The 16254-nt window shown below is 37.4% G+C and overlaps 1 protein-coding gene across 3 annotated transcripts; it reads left to right on the top strand.

Moving 5' to 3' along the window:
- The first annotated feature begins 1272 nt into the window (after positions 1–1272).
- LOC135616920 (K(+) efflux antiporter 4-like) lies at positions 1273–16073 on the top strand. Of its 3 annotated transcripts, none has more exons than XM_065116655.1 (20): positions 1273–1291; positions 1409–2035; positions 2666–2709; positions 4313–4371; positions 4526–4604; positions 4766–4827; positions 4913–4988; positions 5170–5244; positions 5648–5908; positions 8120–8188; positions 8985–9062; positions 9227–9315; positions 9734–9830; positions 9992–10045; positions 12165–12260; positions 13367–13555; positions 13637–13714; positions 14243–14287; positions 14552–14638; positions 14724–15190. In XM_065116655.1, the coding sequence occupies exons 2-20, from the start codon at positions 1786–1788 to the stop codon at positions 14805–14807; spliced, it is 1872 nt and encodes a 623-aa protein (XP_064972727.1). In that variant the 5' UTR covers positions 1273–1291; positions 1409–1785; the 3' UTR covers positions 14808–15190. The 3 variants fall into 3 exon arrangements, with proteins under 3 accessions (XP_064972727.1, XP_064972728.1, XP_064972729.1); XM_065116656.1 differs by lacking the exons at positions 1273–1291; positions 14724–15190 and adding an exon at positions 15226–16073 and having other exon boundaries at positions 5648–5719; positions 5825–5908; XM_065116657.1 differs by lacking the exon at positions 1273–1291 and having other exon boundaries at positions 5648–5719; positions 5825–5908.
- The last annotated feature ends 181 nt before the right edge of the window (positions 16074–16254 follow it).

Here is a 16254-nt window from a genome sequence, read left to right as displayed (position 1 = left end):
ACATCATGTCTGGTCGAGATGGAGTGTTCCATGCTGCTCTATATATTATTCTTGTTCCAGCGTATCCAAGATAAGTATCTTGAAAATGCATATGTGAGCATATTGCTGATGCAAATTGAAATAAGAATTGATTCTTAACCTCATTATGTTAAGCCAGTATAATAACAAGTATATCGACGAAGAAGAAGAAGAAGAAGAAGAAGAAGAAGAAGAAGAAGAAGAAGAGTCCTTTTAGGTACATTTAGATCAGATCCTTTATGTTCATTCAAGTGTGGTAACTTTTTATCATATGAAATTTCATGAACCGAGAGATCCAATTATCTTATTTGGGCTGAAAGGAATTATTGCTTCTGAAGAATAGATGTTCAGAAGCCGGGGAGCTATGCATGAAGTCGAGCTGAACTGTGGTAGTAAGTAGCCAATACCTCCGATCTCTAGAGATGACAACTGAGTTCCAAGGATCAAGGTAAGGCTCAGCTTGCTGATGGAGACCAATCGCCTGATGACATGGGGAGTTCTAAATCTCCGCAAGAAGGATCTGCTCTTATACAGGTAGAGAAGTTGGATTCAAAAGGTGAGCATGGTTTCGAGTCACAGGGACAGTGCCTAGATTCAAAATCCGAGCTCTTGGATGTGTATGCAGCTGCCAACTCTTCGATCGAGGAGGGTTTCAACCACATCCGGAGGCCATGAACATGATGTGAAGTGTTCATGGATGTAGCATTCTTGAGTTAGCTGATATAATCCTATTGATTATAATGTTCTTTTTTATAGTCTGAAGTGTGATTCTTCACTTCATATATTTCTGTAGCTACATCTATAGTAAGAAATAAACAATAAATGCCCCATTCATTTTCTTAGAACATCTGAATCGTGAGATAGGTCTGCAGCACCAGAAGAATGAGAGGCTGTTGCTTCTTGGGGGGATGAAACTGAAACAAGTGTGTAATGAACTTCCTGAGGATGGATGTAGAGATATATATAGATAAAATAAGTAGACATATGCAACACAATTATGAAACAAAAATATAAAGCTTAAAATATATTAAAAAATTGAAAAACTTTGAAATGGCTGTGCAAGAAAAGTATCATTCTAAATTATAATAATACTATAGAACAGAGATATGGGTCTTTTGAGTTCTCAAAAAATGATAAAACTTTTGGAAATGGCCAAAAGAATGAATATATTGATATTGTTTAATGTTATATACTTTATTTATAATATTTTGTCCATTTTCAGGTATGAAAAATGGAAAATGAGAAACATTTGGACCGTGAGCGAAGCCCACAGGTACCATATGATCACAATTATTATTATTATTTATTTATTATTATTATTATTATTATTTATTATGTGTGGATGGCCCGGGCGGCCCAATAACCCCTTCATGCTTTGATACGTGTGCAGAGGTGTGATTGGCACCTTTAAATGTCGTGCTGGGAAGGGTGCCCGGAATAACATGTTTAATAAGAAAATCGAAATAAAAGTTTTCCCATTTTTGAAGTGTCAGCTGAGATCTCTCATCAGACGGTCACAAATCGATCACCACAAGCCAGCCTCGTCCACCTCACCCGACTCCTCATCATCATCTCCGGTTTCCGGTGTTGCAACCAAATCACAGTAACAAGAAATAAACCGATAGGTTTTCCCTTTGATCCGAGAGAAGAGCCAAAAAAGAGTAGGAAGAAGAAAGGAAGACGGGGGAGGTGGGGTGGTTAACCGACCTCGCCGTCTCTCCCTCTCTCGGCATTCCGGTTAAAGCTGATCCGCCACCTCCGAACTCGATGGAGAGCCTGCACCTCCGTCGCCGCCAGCCGCCCCCGCGGCCTCGCGACGCCGCTGGGTCTCTCGTCTTCTCGTTCCTGTTCGTCGCTGTCTTCTTCGGACTCGCCTGCTTGGCTGGGGCCGGGGACTCCGATGCGGCCAACGCGACCGAGGCGCTCAAGGGAGAGGCCGCCAAGGAGGGTAGCTTCGCCGACATGATCGACCGCGCGCTCGAGAAGGAGTTCCCTGAGAACGAGCAGAATGGCGGAGGTTCGTGCAGATCTGAGCTCCTCGTCTCTTTTGCTCTTTGTTGGGAGGGTGGGTTTCTTGATGCGTGGAAATGTGATCGGAGAGGATAATTTGTTAGGGTTCTTGAATTGGTGGTTACCGATCTCGGTTCTTGATTTCGTACTGAATTCTTGAGTAAAGTGGGTGTATTACCACGAAAACATTTCAACCTTCTGCTCTATCAATTAGGGTATCTATTTCTTTGCTCAAATTAAGTTACAAAACCTGTTGCGTCTTTGGCTTTCTTGGATGCTGAAATTATACAATGGAATTTGGGGTTCTTGTGGAGAAATGGAGACTGGGAATTATATTGCTGATTCTAAGGGCTGCTTAACAAGTTCATATATTAGTTAGTTTGTGAGATCTTGAGTAATTAAGGTAAAATTTGATTGTGGCTCTGGGGAATGTTGGTCACATTCGAGGATCTCGGGCCCCGTTTGTGGTAATTCAGTTAATGTATTGTTCTTTACTCAACGATCTTTCAAGTTTTTAAGGGTTCATAAAGTGAATTTTCTGATCCTTCAAATTTTCACCATTACATTCTTCTACATGCCTATTCTGTTAGATGTACAACTGGATTTGATCAATTTAATCATTTCGCTTGTTCTGCAGAAGCTGATCCTGGTGGCTTCAACAACAGTGTTGCCGAGAAACAGGTAATGTTTGTGTAACATTCGATGGTTCTCTTTTCACACATGTAAGCAACAAGGTTTTCGTTTTCCTTCAGTTACAAACAATATGTCTGTTTCTTGATGCCTTTATTGATTGAAATTCCTTCCGGAGATGGCTCAATGAACATCTTTACATGGTCTACTTGTATTGATGGGTAGTTAGTGGTTCATTCTTTGTTGTTGTTGCGGGATGAATTTTTCCATCTTATTTGTTACACTAGGTTGTGGAGACTAGCATTTTATGGTTGGTTGAAAGACGATTCTTTGGAATCCACTAGATTATGTAGTAAGAATCCGATGTTCATGTTGGTAGTTGTGTAGGATAGCATCTTTTAAATTATGCCTACATGATCTAGATCATGGTTAACAGCTTTTAAGGATTTATGCCTGTGGCTATCGCAGTTGGGAAGCCATATTTGGATGGCAACAAATCTGGAGATGCTAAGCTACATTATCACATGCGAATTTATTGTTTTCAGACTTATGTGCATATACAGATGTAATTTTTATGTTGTTAAGTGCTTAATCTAAGATGATAAACTGCTGTATATGTTGTATCTATGAGCATATAGATTATACAGTATATAATTTGTTCCATCTTATTTGTTACACTAGGTTGTGGAGACTAGCATTTTATGGTTGGTTGAGAGAGGATTCTTTGGAATCCACTAGATTATGCAGTAAGAATCCGATGTTCATGTTGGTAGTTGTGTAGGATAGCATCTTTTAAATTATGCCTACATGATCTAGATCATGGTTAACAGCTTTGAAGGATTTATGCCTGTGGCTATCGCAGTTGGGAAGCCACATTTGGATGGCAACAAATCTGGAGATGCTAAGCTACATTATCACACGCGAATTTATTGTTTTCGGACTTATGTGCGTATACAGATGTAATTTTTATGTTGTTAAGTGCTTAATCTAAGATGATAAACTGCTGTATATGTTGTATCTATGAGCATATAGATTATACAGTATATAATTTGTTCTCTGACTGCCTGGTACCAGTCTAGTGCATAAGGTATTTGGAAAATACAAAAGAATTTAAGTTGCCGTCAGTTTTTGATTCAATGTTTTTTCTGTTAAAGTTTAACAAGATGCATGGGAATCATTGATTTAAAAAGAAAATAGAAGAATGATGACAATAAACCATGTCGACAAGATTATTTAGTCTTTGATTTATACATACTTGAATATTTCTTACTGTCACTGATGCAAACTGTACTATTTAATGGCTCATAGATACTTTCCATCTCGTTCATGGGACTGATTGGTGCTGTTTCTATTCAATTGCTTGCGTTGGTGATTGCAGCACTAACTCTGATGTTGCCACCTATCTAGCAGCAAATTGTTGGAAGCAGGCCTATATTTTTGGTGAATGTTTTTTGTTTAGTTTATAGGTTCACATTATTTCTTATATTACTGCTTGGTGCCGAATTTACTTTAGTATACATGGTGAAGTTCTGGTGGCTTGGATTGTTAATTATCATAATTGGGTTGGATATCTTTTCCTTTGAGTAAGCTCTTTGAGAATGCGAAGTGGATCATTACATACCTCTGAGTTTTTTTTTCTTCTTTTCTTTACCAGGCAGTTCTGGAGACTGTAGCTAGAGTTACAACAAAGAAGAATGAAACTAAAGAAGAGAAGTATGTGATTATCTTGTTAAATATTTTTTACTTATACATATATGTTTCTTTTGAAATAGTTTTGTCTTTATTTTCCCATATTTAGTCAGTCAGAAAGATGTTAAGCATGACTTTTTTAGCCGACTCTTTTAAACCATTTTATTCTTCTTTCCAGGTCATTTCAGTTTCAAGATGTTTTTAATCTGGATAATGAGAACCGAGCGGAGGACATTCCCACCTTAATAGATCGCAAGGTGGTACAAGTTTGCAGAAAACCCTCAATCCTACATGTTAGGAATTTCTTTGGATACACATTGATAAAAGAATATTTCTCTATTACCAATGTGCTTATGTTTATTTTGACAGTTACTTTCTCAGTGAAGGTATTCAATGCATGATAAATTTTGTATAACAGGATAACGTTTTCATCATATCCAATCCCAAGTCAAAATATCCTGTACTACAGTTAGACCTGAGGTGAACATTATGAGACTATGAGGTAATGTTGAAGTTTTAATACCATGACTTGTTTGTGTGACATACTAGAACATTGTTTCTGCAGGTTGATTTCTGATCTCGTGGTCGTCATTGTCTCTGCAACATGTGGTGGAATTGCATTTGCCTGTGCAGGACAGCCAGTGAGTAATAAAAAATCGATGTTCTTATTTCTATAATTTATTCATTGATTTTGATAAACTAATGAGGTTTCGCCCTGTGCCTCATGTTCTTTTATTGTGGGTTGTAGTTGCATTTTTCTCTACCGCATGTCACCGTTGTCCTCTCCACAGGAATGTATTTGTTGATTTATGAGTATTTCAGGTAATTACTGGTTACTTGCTTGCGGGATCAATAATTGGACCTGGAGGTTTTCGTTTCATCAGTGAAATGGTGCAAGTAAGGTGCCTTTGCTTTGTTGACAGTTACTTTTTCTTTGTGGGAGTAATGTAACTTTGGTTATTCACTTTTATATCTTGTTTCTAAAAATATAATTCTCTTGTTTACCCATTGTCAACATGAGCAACTCTAACTGTTCACTTTTATGTATATATGAAATGCAAAATTTTGACTGTGTTGTTTGGTTACTATGAAAAGCCAACAATTGTTGCTTAAAAGTACCCAAGAAAAGTTTTGACCTGGTTATGTGGAAAAACTTGTTTTAGTCAATAATAGTAGTTATTGTACAAAGTTATATTTTTCCTTATACTATTTATTGAATTATCATTAGAATATTCATTAGTATTAACTTTGTTTTATATGCTACTTGCTTACTGCACTACGATGGAACTTTTATTTGTAGGTTGAAACAGTAGCTCAGTTTGGCGTGATTTTCCTTCTTTTCGCCTTGGGCCTGGAATTCTCTATAACTAAGGTAATCTTGTCAAATATTTTCTGTGTTCTGCTATCTTGCTGTGGAAGATTTGCACAATTCATATGCTACATCTTGATTCTAGTTGCTGTTGCATTGCATTTACAGCTTCGGGTTGTTCGGGCTGTGGCTATTATTGGAGGCTTTCTTCAAATTGCTCTATTTATGTGTTTGTGTGGGATAATTGCGTCGGTATGTTTCAATCTTCCTTCTAATAGCAGTTGTATTCGGCAATATCCTTTTTAGTATCATACAATGCATTATTAATTTTGCCTATGCTGCACCTTGTGAATTTTTCTGTCTTGCACTTTGGAAATGTATAATGTTCTTGTTCAGTTGGCACAATGCATTGAGATACATATATGCTGACATTTGATTGGTGTCATTCTTGTGGTTCTTGTTCATGGCAGTGATGTTTTGATGGATACCTTTACAAACTGCAACAACCTATTACAATGCTTCATTTTTTATTACCATTTCAATCAATATGTTGGGCTATGAAAGGCATTTCTTATGTTGCAACTGGCTGACACAGGAGAGATTGTTGGTCCAAATGGCTCCTTCAAATGCTTGATCTAAGCATGGGAATAGTGACTGTTTCAGGATCCTTGATCTGCTTGGTAAAATATTGGCTGCTAGCATCTGTATCTGCTCCGCTTGCCAACCACTAGTAAATTTCATCTTTAGCTTTCACCATATGGTGGTCTTTAGGACATTCTTTTACATGCAGTGATTTAAAAAGCGCTAGGCGTCAAAATGTGTCAAGGTCTCAAAACTCTCGAGGCGCTTGCCTAGGCGTCCACCCAAGCGAAGCAAGATGCTCCTAAATATTATAATTAAAATAATATATAACTAAATAGAAATATGCTAAACATGTTTATCAAGACCTATGTTAGAATTAAACTGCTCCAAAAGCATCTTGTTAACCAGGAATGTTTTGTTGCTCTAAGACATCATCAAGTAAAAGCTAAGGGAGTTTCATGTATAAATCAAAGTGCATATTGCCCATGGTGTTGTAGATATAATAGGAAGGTAGGGGAATGGATGAAGCAATTTAATTAATAGGAAGGTGGGGGAAGCAGAGGCGGCGAACGAAGGTAGCAGACGATGTTGTTGACAACAGTGGACGGAGCTTCAGCGTCGGACGAAGCGTGCGAAGGCGACAAACGAAGGCAATGGAAGAGGTTGCCATTAGCGGCGGACAGAGCTACTATAGCAGCAGACACAGCTATAGCGGCAGAAGAGGTTTAGGGTTTAGACGAGCTGCAGTGACAGATGAGTTGCAACGACGACAGTTGAGCTGCAGCAGCAAACAAGATTGGACGAGGTTGCTGACGACGGTTGGCAGAGCGAATAAAGGCAATAGATGTAGGGTTTCTTTCACCTTTGTTTTCTTTTACTGGGTCATGCGAGGGAGGGGGTTGGACGGTGTTAGGATAACTATGTTAGTTGGTTCGATTGAACCAATTTGTAAGTCCAATCGAATCAAATTTTGAACTTGACCAAAGTTGGCTTGGGTGCTCGCTCGAGGTGCTTGGCACCTGGCTCAGGCGAGCGCCCGAGTAGCACTTCATTGAAGCGCTGCGTCTGGGGGTTTCGCGAGGTGCTCGGGCCTCGCCTCGCCTCGCCTCACCCGATCGCCTAGATAAGTGCCCAAGTGCCTTTTGAAAACACTGTTTATATGGTTACCTTATCTAAGGAAGGCTGGCTGTTTAGAACTTGTGTTCATCATAGTAACAGTGCTTCCTTTAGACATTTGTAGTGCCTTCTCTTGTTCCCATCTATTCGTAAAAGCTAAATAGCATAATCAGATATTTTGATATCTCCTTGTTATCATATATAAAACTGATTTAAATACAGGATTGGGTTTGTTTAAGGCCATTTTTATGTGGATTATGAAATTCAAGTTATTCAGTAATAAGATTCTGACAACACTTCTGTGTGTGGTGAATTGATTGACAAAAATGTCTATGATTAATCATAAATCATATTCAGCTGCCTATCAAAAAATATTTTGAACTGTTTCCTTAAGAGTTTTAAGGCAAATCTTTTGGGTCACCATTTCTTTGAGCATCTTTATTTATGCAGATTAGTATAAGTATTTTAAAGGACTTTGCATAGTTTGGATCTTTAACTTGAAATGTCTATTGTTTTTTTAATGACTTTCAAAATGACTTTTTTTTTTTATATAAGATTTGAGTATGATTAGTGGCTCATGTTATTGTTTGTTCTTCTCATTGTGGAAAAATTGTTAGTTTCTTGTTTAACTATATTTTTGTTGCTATTTTGCTATTTACCGATTGTTACTGGGATATAATAATACTCTTTTGCACTGAAGTTTGTGTTCATCAAGCTTTATGCATCATCAATTGACACCAAACCATATGCTGCACTGTTATGCAGTTATGTGGAGGCAAAACTTCAGAAGGAATATTTGTTGGTGCCTTCTTGTCTATGTCATCAACTGCTGTGGTGAGTTTACATTTAAGATATAACAGAAATCCAAGTGCAATAAATGGAGTATATCTTTGCTTGGAAATGCATTTCTCTATGTTAGCTGCATATGTATTTTTGTAATGTAATGCATAAAAAAATGGCATTTGTTTGAGACTGGAGTTCCATATCAATTTCTATAATAGTGACTTATTATAATTTATAAGTTGCTTCAGGGATAGTTAATACATGTATAAAATGAAAATGATGAAGAGAGATTCCTCTTAAACTATGTACTTTAGCTGTTACTTCAAGTGACTGCAGTTTCTCATTTTTTTCATATCTTAGGCTTTCTTTCCCAAAGATGAAATACAATTTGTCTTATCAGCTAGAAACTTCTATTTTGCAGAGATGAAAGACAATTTGAATATGTATTCTGGTGCCATGTGCCACTGGCTGAAGGTGGTAGAGTACAAAGATCCTGCTCTCATGCTAACATGACCAATTTATTATTTTCTTTCCTGTTTTATATCTTTAAAGATAAGTTATCAGAAGTGATGCTTTTGACTATTTTTTCTGTGAGTAGTTATTTTCCCTCTGAAATTTCTTGAAGCAAAAAATATTTGCTCCAAGAAATTTTAGAGGCAGAAAGTACTGGCAGCCTTAGTTAGCTTCTGTTCCTCACTTCTTGAGATCACTATTTCCATGACCATTTAGTTTCTAGAAAACATGGAATAAAATGCTCTTATTTGTTATAAATGGCATGAAAAACAAAAACAGAATGAACCTGCCAGAAGGTGGAACATTTTTCTAATAATGCAACCAATTCATGCAGGTTTTGAAGTTTCTGATGGAAAGAAACAGTGTTAATGCCCTTCATGGTCAAGTTACTGTTGGGACCCTCATACTCCAGGTGCTGTGGATTAAGTTATGAAACAAAAATTTCTCGTAATATTTTTACCAGTGGTGCTCTTTGCATTGACCGGATATCGGTAGAAGCCAGGGAAACTTGCAGCTGCAGATATACTCATCTTTTTAAGATCCTGAATTTATGTTTAAGTTTCAATTTTATGCTAGGATTGTGCTGTTGGCTTGTTGTTTGCACTACTTCCAGTTTTGGGTGGCACATCTGGTATATTTCAGGGGCTTGTATCAGTTACTAAGTCGTAAGTAATACCTCTTTCCACATGTTGTTTTGTTGCTAAATTGCTTTCCTTTCAGTTGCTGCTTTGTTGTTATCTGGAAGCAGTGCACTTTTCTGGATGCTGAATTTACAAGAAAGCAATTGTTTCGTACAGTTGGTGTTACACTTTTCAGTTGTTTTGTGTATTGTAACTTACTAATCACTTGGGGCATATCATTCTGTGATCCACTGTTAAATTGTGTCATATAACACACTGTATGCAGGTTGTAGTAGTTCCTCAATAATTTGAGTTCTTAGTAAATTGTCTAATTATTTTAGTCTTATTGAATAAAATTATGTCAAGATTATGAATTCATTTTGTTGCTCTGTCATTTTATGCTTCTTATTAAATTGCTCAAATGGAAATGGGAGTTGACTGCTTTTGTTGAAACTGCTACCAGGTTGGTTGTGCTATGCACATTTTTGGCAATACTTTCTATATTATCCCGTACATGTGTGCCTTGGTTTCTCAGGCTGATGATTAGTCTTTCATCTCAGGTATCTTCCAACTAAAATACTATTTATATAAGCCTTTCTCCATTTATCATGCTCAAAATCAGACTATTTATTATAAACTTTTCTCCATTTTTCATGCTCAAAGTCTTCTAATACATGGGGTGTGTGCATAATGTTCACTGACTTGCATGTTATTTGTGCAGACCAATGAACTCTATCAATTGGCATCGGTGGCATTCTGTTTACTAGTTGCTTGGGTTTGTCTCCAATTACTTTCAGTTGTTTAGCTTTTTCCTTACATTTTCTCTGTATGTTAGTGCTAATTTCTTTGTCTCTGTTGTGGTAAATGATACCTGATAACTGCCTTTTGCATTTAAACTATTTCATGCTTAAATAAGATTTGCTGTAAGATATCAGTCACACCCAGATGAGAACTCGATCAATTAATATCTTGCGGACTATTTTCTTAAGGCAAATAATTTTAGTGGCACATTAATTACAGTTAGCATCAGGGTCAGTGGAGGGTTCAGATCAAGATATGCAATTTCGAATAATACCATTCGGTACGGGCGGTATGTATCAGTCCGTCAGCTTACCGGTACGCGGATCTCCCGTTACCGGAAGAATATATATATATATATATATATATATATATATATATATATATATATATATATATATATATATATATATATATATATATATAATATATAAATATTTTTGGCCTTTTTCGATGATGTCACCGAGGCGACGCGACGTCGCCATATATATATATATATATATATATATATATATATATATATATAAACGAGGTGGCGTCGCATCGCTTTGGCGACGTCGTCCCGCGTGGGAGAAGGAAAAGGCGACGTCGCCTCACGTGGGAGAAGGAAAAGGTGACGTTGCCGAGGCGATGCGACGTTGCCTTTATATATATATATATACCGAGCGATATACCGAACGGTATATCACTCGGTATACAGTTTCGTACCGTAACGAGCGAATGTCGAAACTTCGGTACGGTACGAAATTGTATACCTTGGTTCAGACAAAATTTGGTATCATCTGACTACTTAAGTACCTGTTTCTAAATCATTTGCAAGTTAGGTAAGTTAGCATAGTGGAACCTTTCCTTGCACTTTCTCTCTAAAACATGAAAGCATTGGTTTGACATTTCGGGTTCTAGACCCTAGCTTCTGGGGCCAAAAGGTGGATCTTTTCTCATCTTTCTTTGAGGCAAAGTTGCAAATGACAACAAGAGTATCAATAAGGACATTGTATTTGGGATTTACTTGGGTAATCTTATGTAAGCTTGTTTTCTAGATTTCCAATATCCTGCACTCAAGTACGACAATCTGATACTAAACTTATGTTTTTTCCTCATTTTCTGATATTGTAAATTCAAGCATGAAAACAAATTAAGTTTGTGCATCTGTGTAGCCTTTGCCTTGTTTACTTCATGGATACTCTCTAATTCTGTCAAAAGCTGTCTTATATTTCGTTCTTGTAATTATGCTTTTTCTTCTATAACTATCATCTATGTGTTTATTTGCCCCTGCCTTTTACTCTGAGTCTTCTGAAACATGAACTTAAATGTTCATCACGTCCAAGTTCTGTTGCATCCTCTTGGAATTCATTTATACATTATGGAAAATGGAAACTGTGTTCCTTGGTTAAGTGAACATATCCAATTTTTTTTGCATCCTCTTGGAATTCATTTATTCATTATGGAAAGTGGAAACTGTGTTCCTTGGTTAAGTGAACATATCCTTTTTTTTTTTGTTATTGTTGGGAACAGAATTACGTGTTCACAGTGTAGTTTAAAAAAAATCCAATTGATTGGTGCCTTGAATAGTCATTTAATTTTCTTGAAGTCATCTTAAATCCCTAACCATTTTTCTATTCACATGTTGGTAGCTATTGTAATTGAGCAGATTATGTGGCTGAACTAGGAACAATCAAAAAAGGAATTGGAGTTTTCTTCAGGTTTAAAAGCCACAACAAATGATCAGTATTTTGGCATGGAACCAATATTTGAGTGTCCTAAAGTTGCCATATCTGTTTTTAGTTGGGTGTAAAATGTAAATATCCTGAAGGTTTCTCTCTGCCTCAGATCTATATCTTTTAGTAGGTTAGTGAATTTTGTGATTAAGGACTTGTTGCTCCATCCCACCAATTCTAGGACTGAGATATCTATGTTAGTTATTTCTAAAGGATCAATGTATTTTTGTGGCAACTCATTAGTTTAACTTCATAGCTCTAGAAGTTTGTGCCTAATGATGTTATGAACTTGTCAGGTGCCTTCAATTTTACTACAAACTATTTCAAATGCTGCTGTGTGGATGCATTTCTTATTGATTGTTTTGGTAATTATCTCAGTGTAGTGACAAGTTGGGCCTGAGTCTTGAATTGGGTTCATTTGCTGCTGGAGTAATGATATCAACCACAGATCTTTCACAACATACCCTTGAGCAAGTAAGGACATTTTTATTACTGTTGTTGACTTGTTTCACATAAAACAGAAAGTTATGACACTGATTATGCTTCTCTTTCAGCCTTTTGTCATCTGAAGAAGTTGATGGTTTTACTCTTTACTTCTGACTGATTTTTTTAATTCATTTGATTGGATTAAGCTTTTGGTTTTAATTTTGCCACCTGTGCGGCTTCAATGAGTGTTGTAGCTTCCATACTTTTGTTTCCACGAACCACGTGTCGAAGTGCAAAAGTGTACTACTTCACTGAAAGAAGCCTTTTTCATTTTGCAGGAGCAAAAGTCAACTTCATCATATATTTGGTAAATAGGAACTTACCTAACCCATTTTTAATGAATGGCCCACTTAAACTAGTTTAATTGACTAGAAGATCAGTGGTGTGGGAAGAGTTAGATGAGGAACTAAGATAACTTATTAAAATAATAAAGGAGATTCCGTTGCTTTTAGTTTGACTGGTAACAGATAGAGCCCCAAAACTGGAAATGATCCATGTAGACCTCATAGTTGGGAAATTATGGCATGTTGTTGTCCTAGTACTTGAAATGTTAAAATACCTCTCATCTTCAATGGGTGAATGTACTGAACCTGACAGTTGTTTAACGATGCCAAACACACTAAATGTCCCTTGACCCATTTAAATTCAGTTCAGTTGCACTAAACAATCAACACTAACATACATACTGAGGTCATTGGAACTGCAGATCCAAATCAATTAATTCTGTGGAGACAAAGGTGATTTCTAGTTCATGGATTATACTTACAAGTTAAACCTTTTGCTACTTTCCATGACTTTATCTCTGGTCAAAATGCACTTGGTTATGAAAGAAACTAAGTGTTGTATTGTGCATGTGCCAGCACACTACTGGTGTTGACTGGTGAAAAGTTCATTAATTATTATGAGAAGATCAAGAAAAAAATCTAATATTTATGCTTCATTTTATGGGAGTTATGAAATTTTATCATCACTTTCCTTTTATGGTAGTTTGAATATAGTAATGTGCTCTTATACTCATCAAGTTTGTTGGTTATCATTTTTCTTTTATTTATTCAATGTATATTCTCTTATTTCAGGTTTGTTTCTTTTTGCAGATTGAACCTATCCGCAACTTCTTTGCAGCTCTTTTCCTTGCTAGCATTGGGATGCTAATTCATGTCCACTTCCTTTGGAATCATGTAGATATCTTGTTTGCAGCTGTAATCCTGGTAATCATTGTTAAAACAGTAGTGGTTACCATTGTTGTAAAAGGATTTGGCTACAATAATAAGACATCACTTCTTGTAAGATTCTAACTCCCTCGTACTTGTATGTTTAGTTCCTTTTTTCATTTTATAAGCCTTCTCTAATGCCTTCTTATGTAGGTTGGCATGTCTCTGGCTCAGATTGGAGAATTTGCATTCGTTCTTTTAAGTCGTGCTTCAAATCTTCATCTAGTTGAGGTAATATAATTTCTAGTTTCTTTTGTGTTGATTCATAATGATTAAATTACTAAATTCAATTAGATACAGGCTTGAATGTTTTCATTATTGAACTATTTATCCAAACACAATTTTGGTTTCTTTGGTCAACTAAATATGTAATAGCCGACATGATGCTCATTTGATATACATCAAAACTTCATTCTTCATGTATGTGTGTGTGTGTGTATCTATATATATATATATATATATATATAGCTTTTGCAGAGGACCACTATGTCTGGTGCAGCTGTAAGGTGTTATTAGTTAAAACATAAATTCAGGAATGCAGGTTGATGAGCAGGTCACAATGCTGCTCCATGTTGACAATAGCTGGTTGAGTTGTTCATGCATATATACACTTTAGGTTCTCATATGGTTGTCTTTTCAATATGCAGACATCAATATTTTAACCATGAATCTTTTTAACTGGTAATTAAGTCCTTGTAATCATGTGACTTCTTTTACCAAGTCATGTGACCATACGATTGTTTTTTTTGCTTTTGACAGGGTAAACTGTATCTCTTACTATTGGGGACGACTGCACTTAGCTTGGTATGTAGTTCTTAAGAAGTTTATCCTTTGGAATGTGGTAATTAAATAGAACAACTGCCTGTTAGCTACTGCTAATAACATATTACTTGAGCATAGGGCTTCTCTCCCTTCATATCTTTCACTTGACCTTTAAATTGACAATTATTCTTTGCTTGAGATGGGTGTCCTAAAGCGTCCTTGTTACACATGCCACGCTAAAAATCTCATGTTTTCTTCTTCTTCTTCTTTTATTTTTGGCTTCAAGCAACTTCACATATTTTTCAGGTGACCACTCCATTGTTGTTCAAGCTGATCCCTGCAGTGGTTCATCTTGGAGTTTTGCTGCGGTGGTTCAACTCTGATAGCAGTGAGGTAATGAAGTCATTTCATTGACCGCTGCCATTGTTGGATGTTTTTGGTGCTCTGGTTGATGGTAATAATCCAGTTCCATGTGCAGTTAGGGTATAAAGGTGATTGCCTTCGTTCTGATAGTGCAAATAAGCGCATAGCTTTGATGATTCAGGGTTCTCATGATTTGTGACAAGGAATTCACAAGAATGCATGATGGAGCTAGAATAGCGACTTTGGTCCACTAGCTTCATTAATGAATTGAGTCGAGATCCATGTTACCTCAAGATCCATATGAAATTTCAATATCATAAATGGGATCCCCCCTGAATTGCCTCTCATCTGGACGGCAGAAGGCTCTCATTCGGGTTTGGAGGTTGGCTGGCGCTTGATGGGATGGCATTCATCCTATGCCAGTGCAGATTTTGGTGTAAAGTGCTTTTGAAATGTATGTTAGTTGGGGTGATATATAGGACGGTTGAGAGAAATGGCATAATACCCAAATGTATTCATTTAGACAAACTGTAGCAGGGAATGTTAATTTGGTGCAGCATATATACTGTTTTGCGGGTTGAATTCTTAAAAGAAAATTTGGTTCGTGTTGTATGCAGACGCATCCAATAGCAAGACAGGAGTTGGAAGTACCTCAACAGGCAAGAGGAACACAGAAACCAGCCTCGAAATATGTCGAAGTCGTCGACGTAGGGCAGGGGAGGTCACCCTAATTCAATTCTGGTTGGGCTCAAGGAAGATGAAGAGACTGTATCGAGATCATATCCAAGAAGCAGACATATAGAGATCATTTCCAAGGTCTATTCCCGTCCTCGTTTTGATCATGGTGTTTCAGTCGGTATTCCTGCTCTTCCAAAGCTTTTCGTGCTATTGGCCGGCCGTGCCTCGGAGCAGCGGAATTGTAGTTGGCGTTTATGCAGCGACCAGACCTCATATAACTTTGGCGAGGCGACCTCTTTTTCAGTACACGGGCGGTATGTGCTGTGCAAAGGCAGTCTGCATGGTTAATGCTACTTGATCGTGGATGATGACTTGAGCTGAGGTAGATTAGCTTTGATCTCGCAAAGAAGGTGGTGGAGCGTGACGAGCCCTCGAGATGAGAACCGCAGCTGCGCAAGAGACGCCTCTCCGTATGTTTGAAGCCAACACGTCCGAGAAGATGGCTTTATTCTGATTTGACCTATAAAGAGTTTAGGGAGATCAGCCAATCACCGAGGGCTTCTTCAGAAACCTAGTGGTGTCATTAGTGGATGCAAACTCTGTGAGAGAGAGAGAGAGAGAGAGAGAGAGAGAGTCGAGTTAGCCCATAGAACATGCAACTGTTGTGGGCCATTGCACTGCCCAGCTTTCCTGGGAGACTATCTCTTGGACGGTGTCACCGTCAACCCTGGCGGTGCCACCACCTAGTAGGAATTCTGGTCTGAATCGATTGATCCATTTGACCTAATTTGGGTCTATCAAGGGCCCGATTGCTCCCAGATTAAGTTAATGAGATCACCTCCCATTCCTAACTTAATCTACATGCTAACTACGGTATTTCTTAAGACATTTACTGTAATTTGCTTTGGTGCGTCAATCGCTTCTTCCGGCGAACATCCGATAAACCTTCGGCGATGCTCCGGCGGACT

Source organism: Musa acuminata, chromosome BXJ2-7 (genome assembly GCF_036884655.1).
Source record: "Musa acuminata AAA Group cultivar baxijiao chromosome BXJ2-7, Cavendish_Baxijiao_AAA, whole genome shotgun sequence".
NCBI classification, from domain to species: Eukaryota; Viridiplantae; Streptophyta; class Magnoliopsida; order Zingiberales; family Musaceae; genus Musa; species Musa acuminata.
The sequence above is the reverse complement of the archived record's forward strand: the minus strand, read 5'-3'. Positions and strand labels throughout refer to the sequence as shown.

What these genes read in the sequence shown, in the direction of transcription:
- LOC135616920 (XM_065116655.1), top strand. Translation starts at nt 1,786, where the DNA reads ATGGAGAGCCTGCACCTCCGTCGCCGCCAGCCGCCCCCGCGGCCTCGC. An exon ending in GAACGAGCAGAATGGCGGAG is followed by an intron (nt 2,036 to 2,665) that starts GTTCGTGCAGAT and finishes CTTGTTCTGCAG; the next exon opens with AAGCTGATCCTGGTGGCTTC. An exon ending in TGATTAGTCTTTCATCTCAG is followed by an intron (nt 9,831 to 9,991) that starts GTATCTTCCAAC and finishes TTATTTGTGCAG; the next exon opens with ACCAATGAACTCTATCAATT.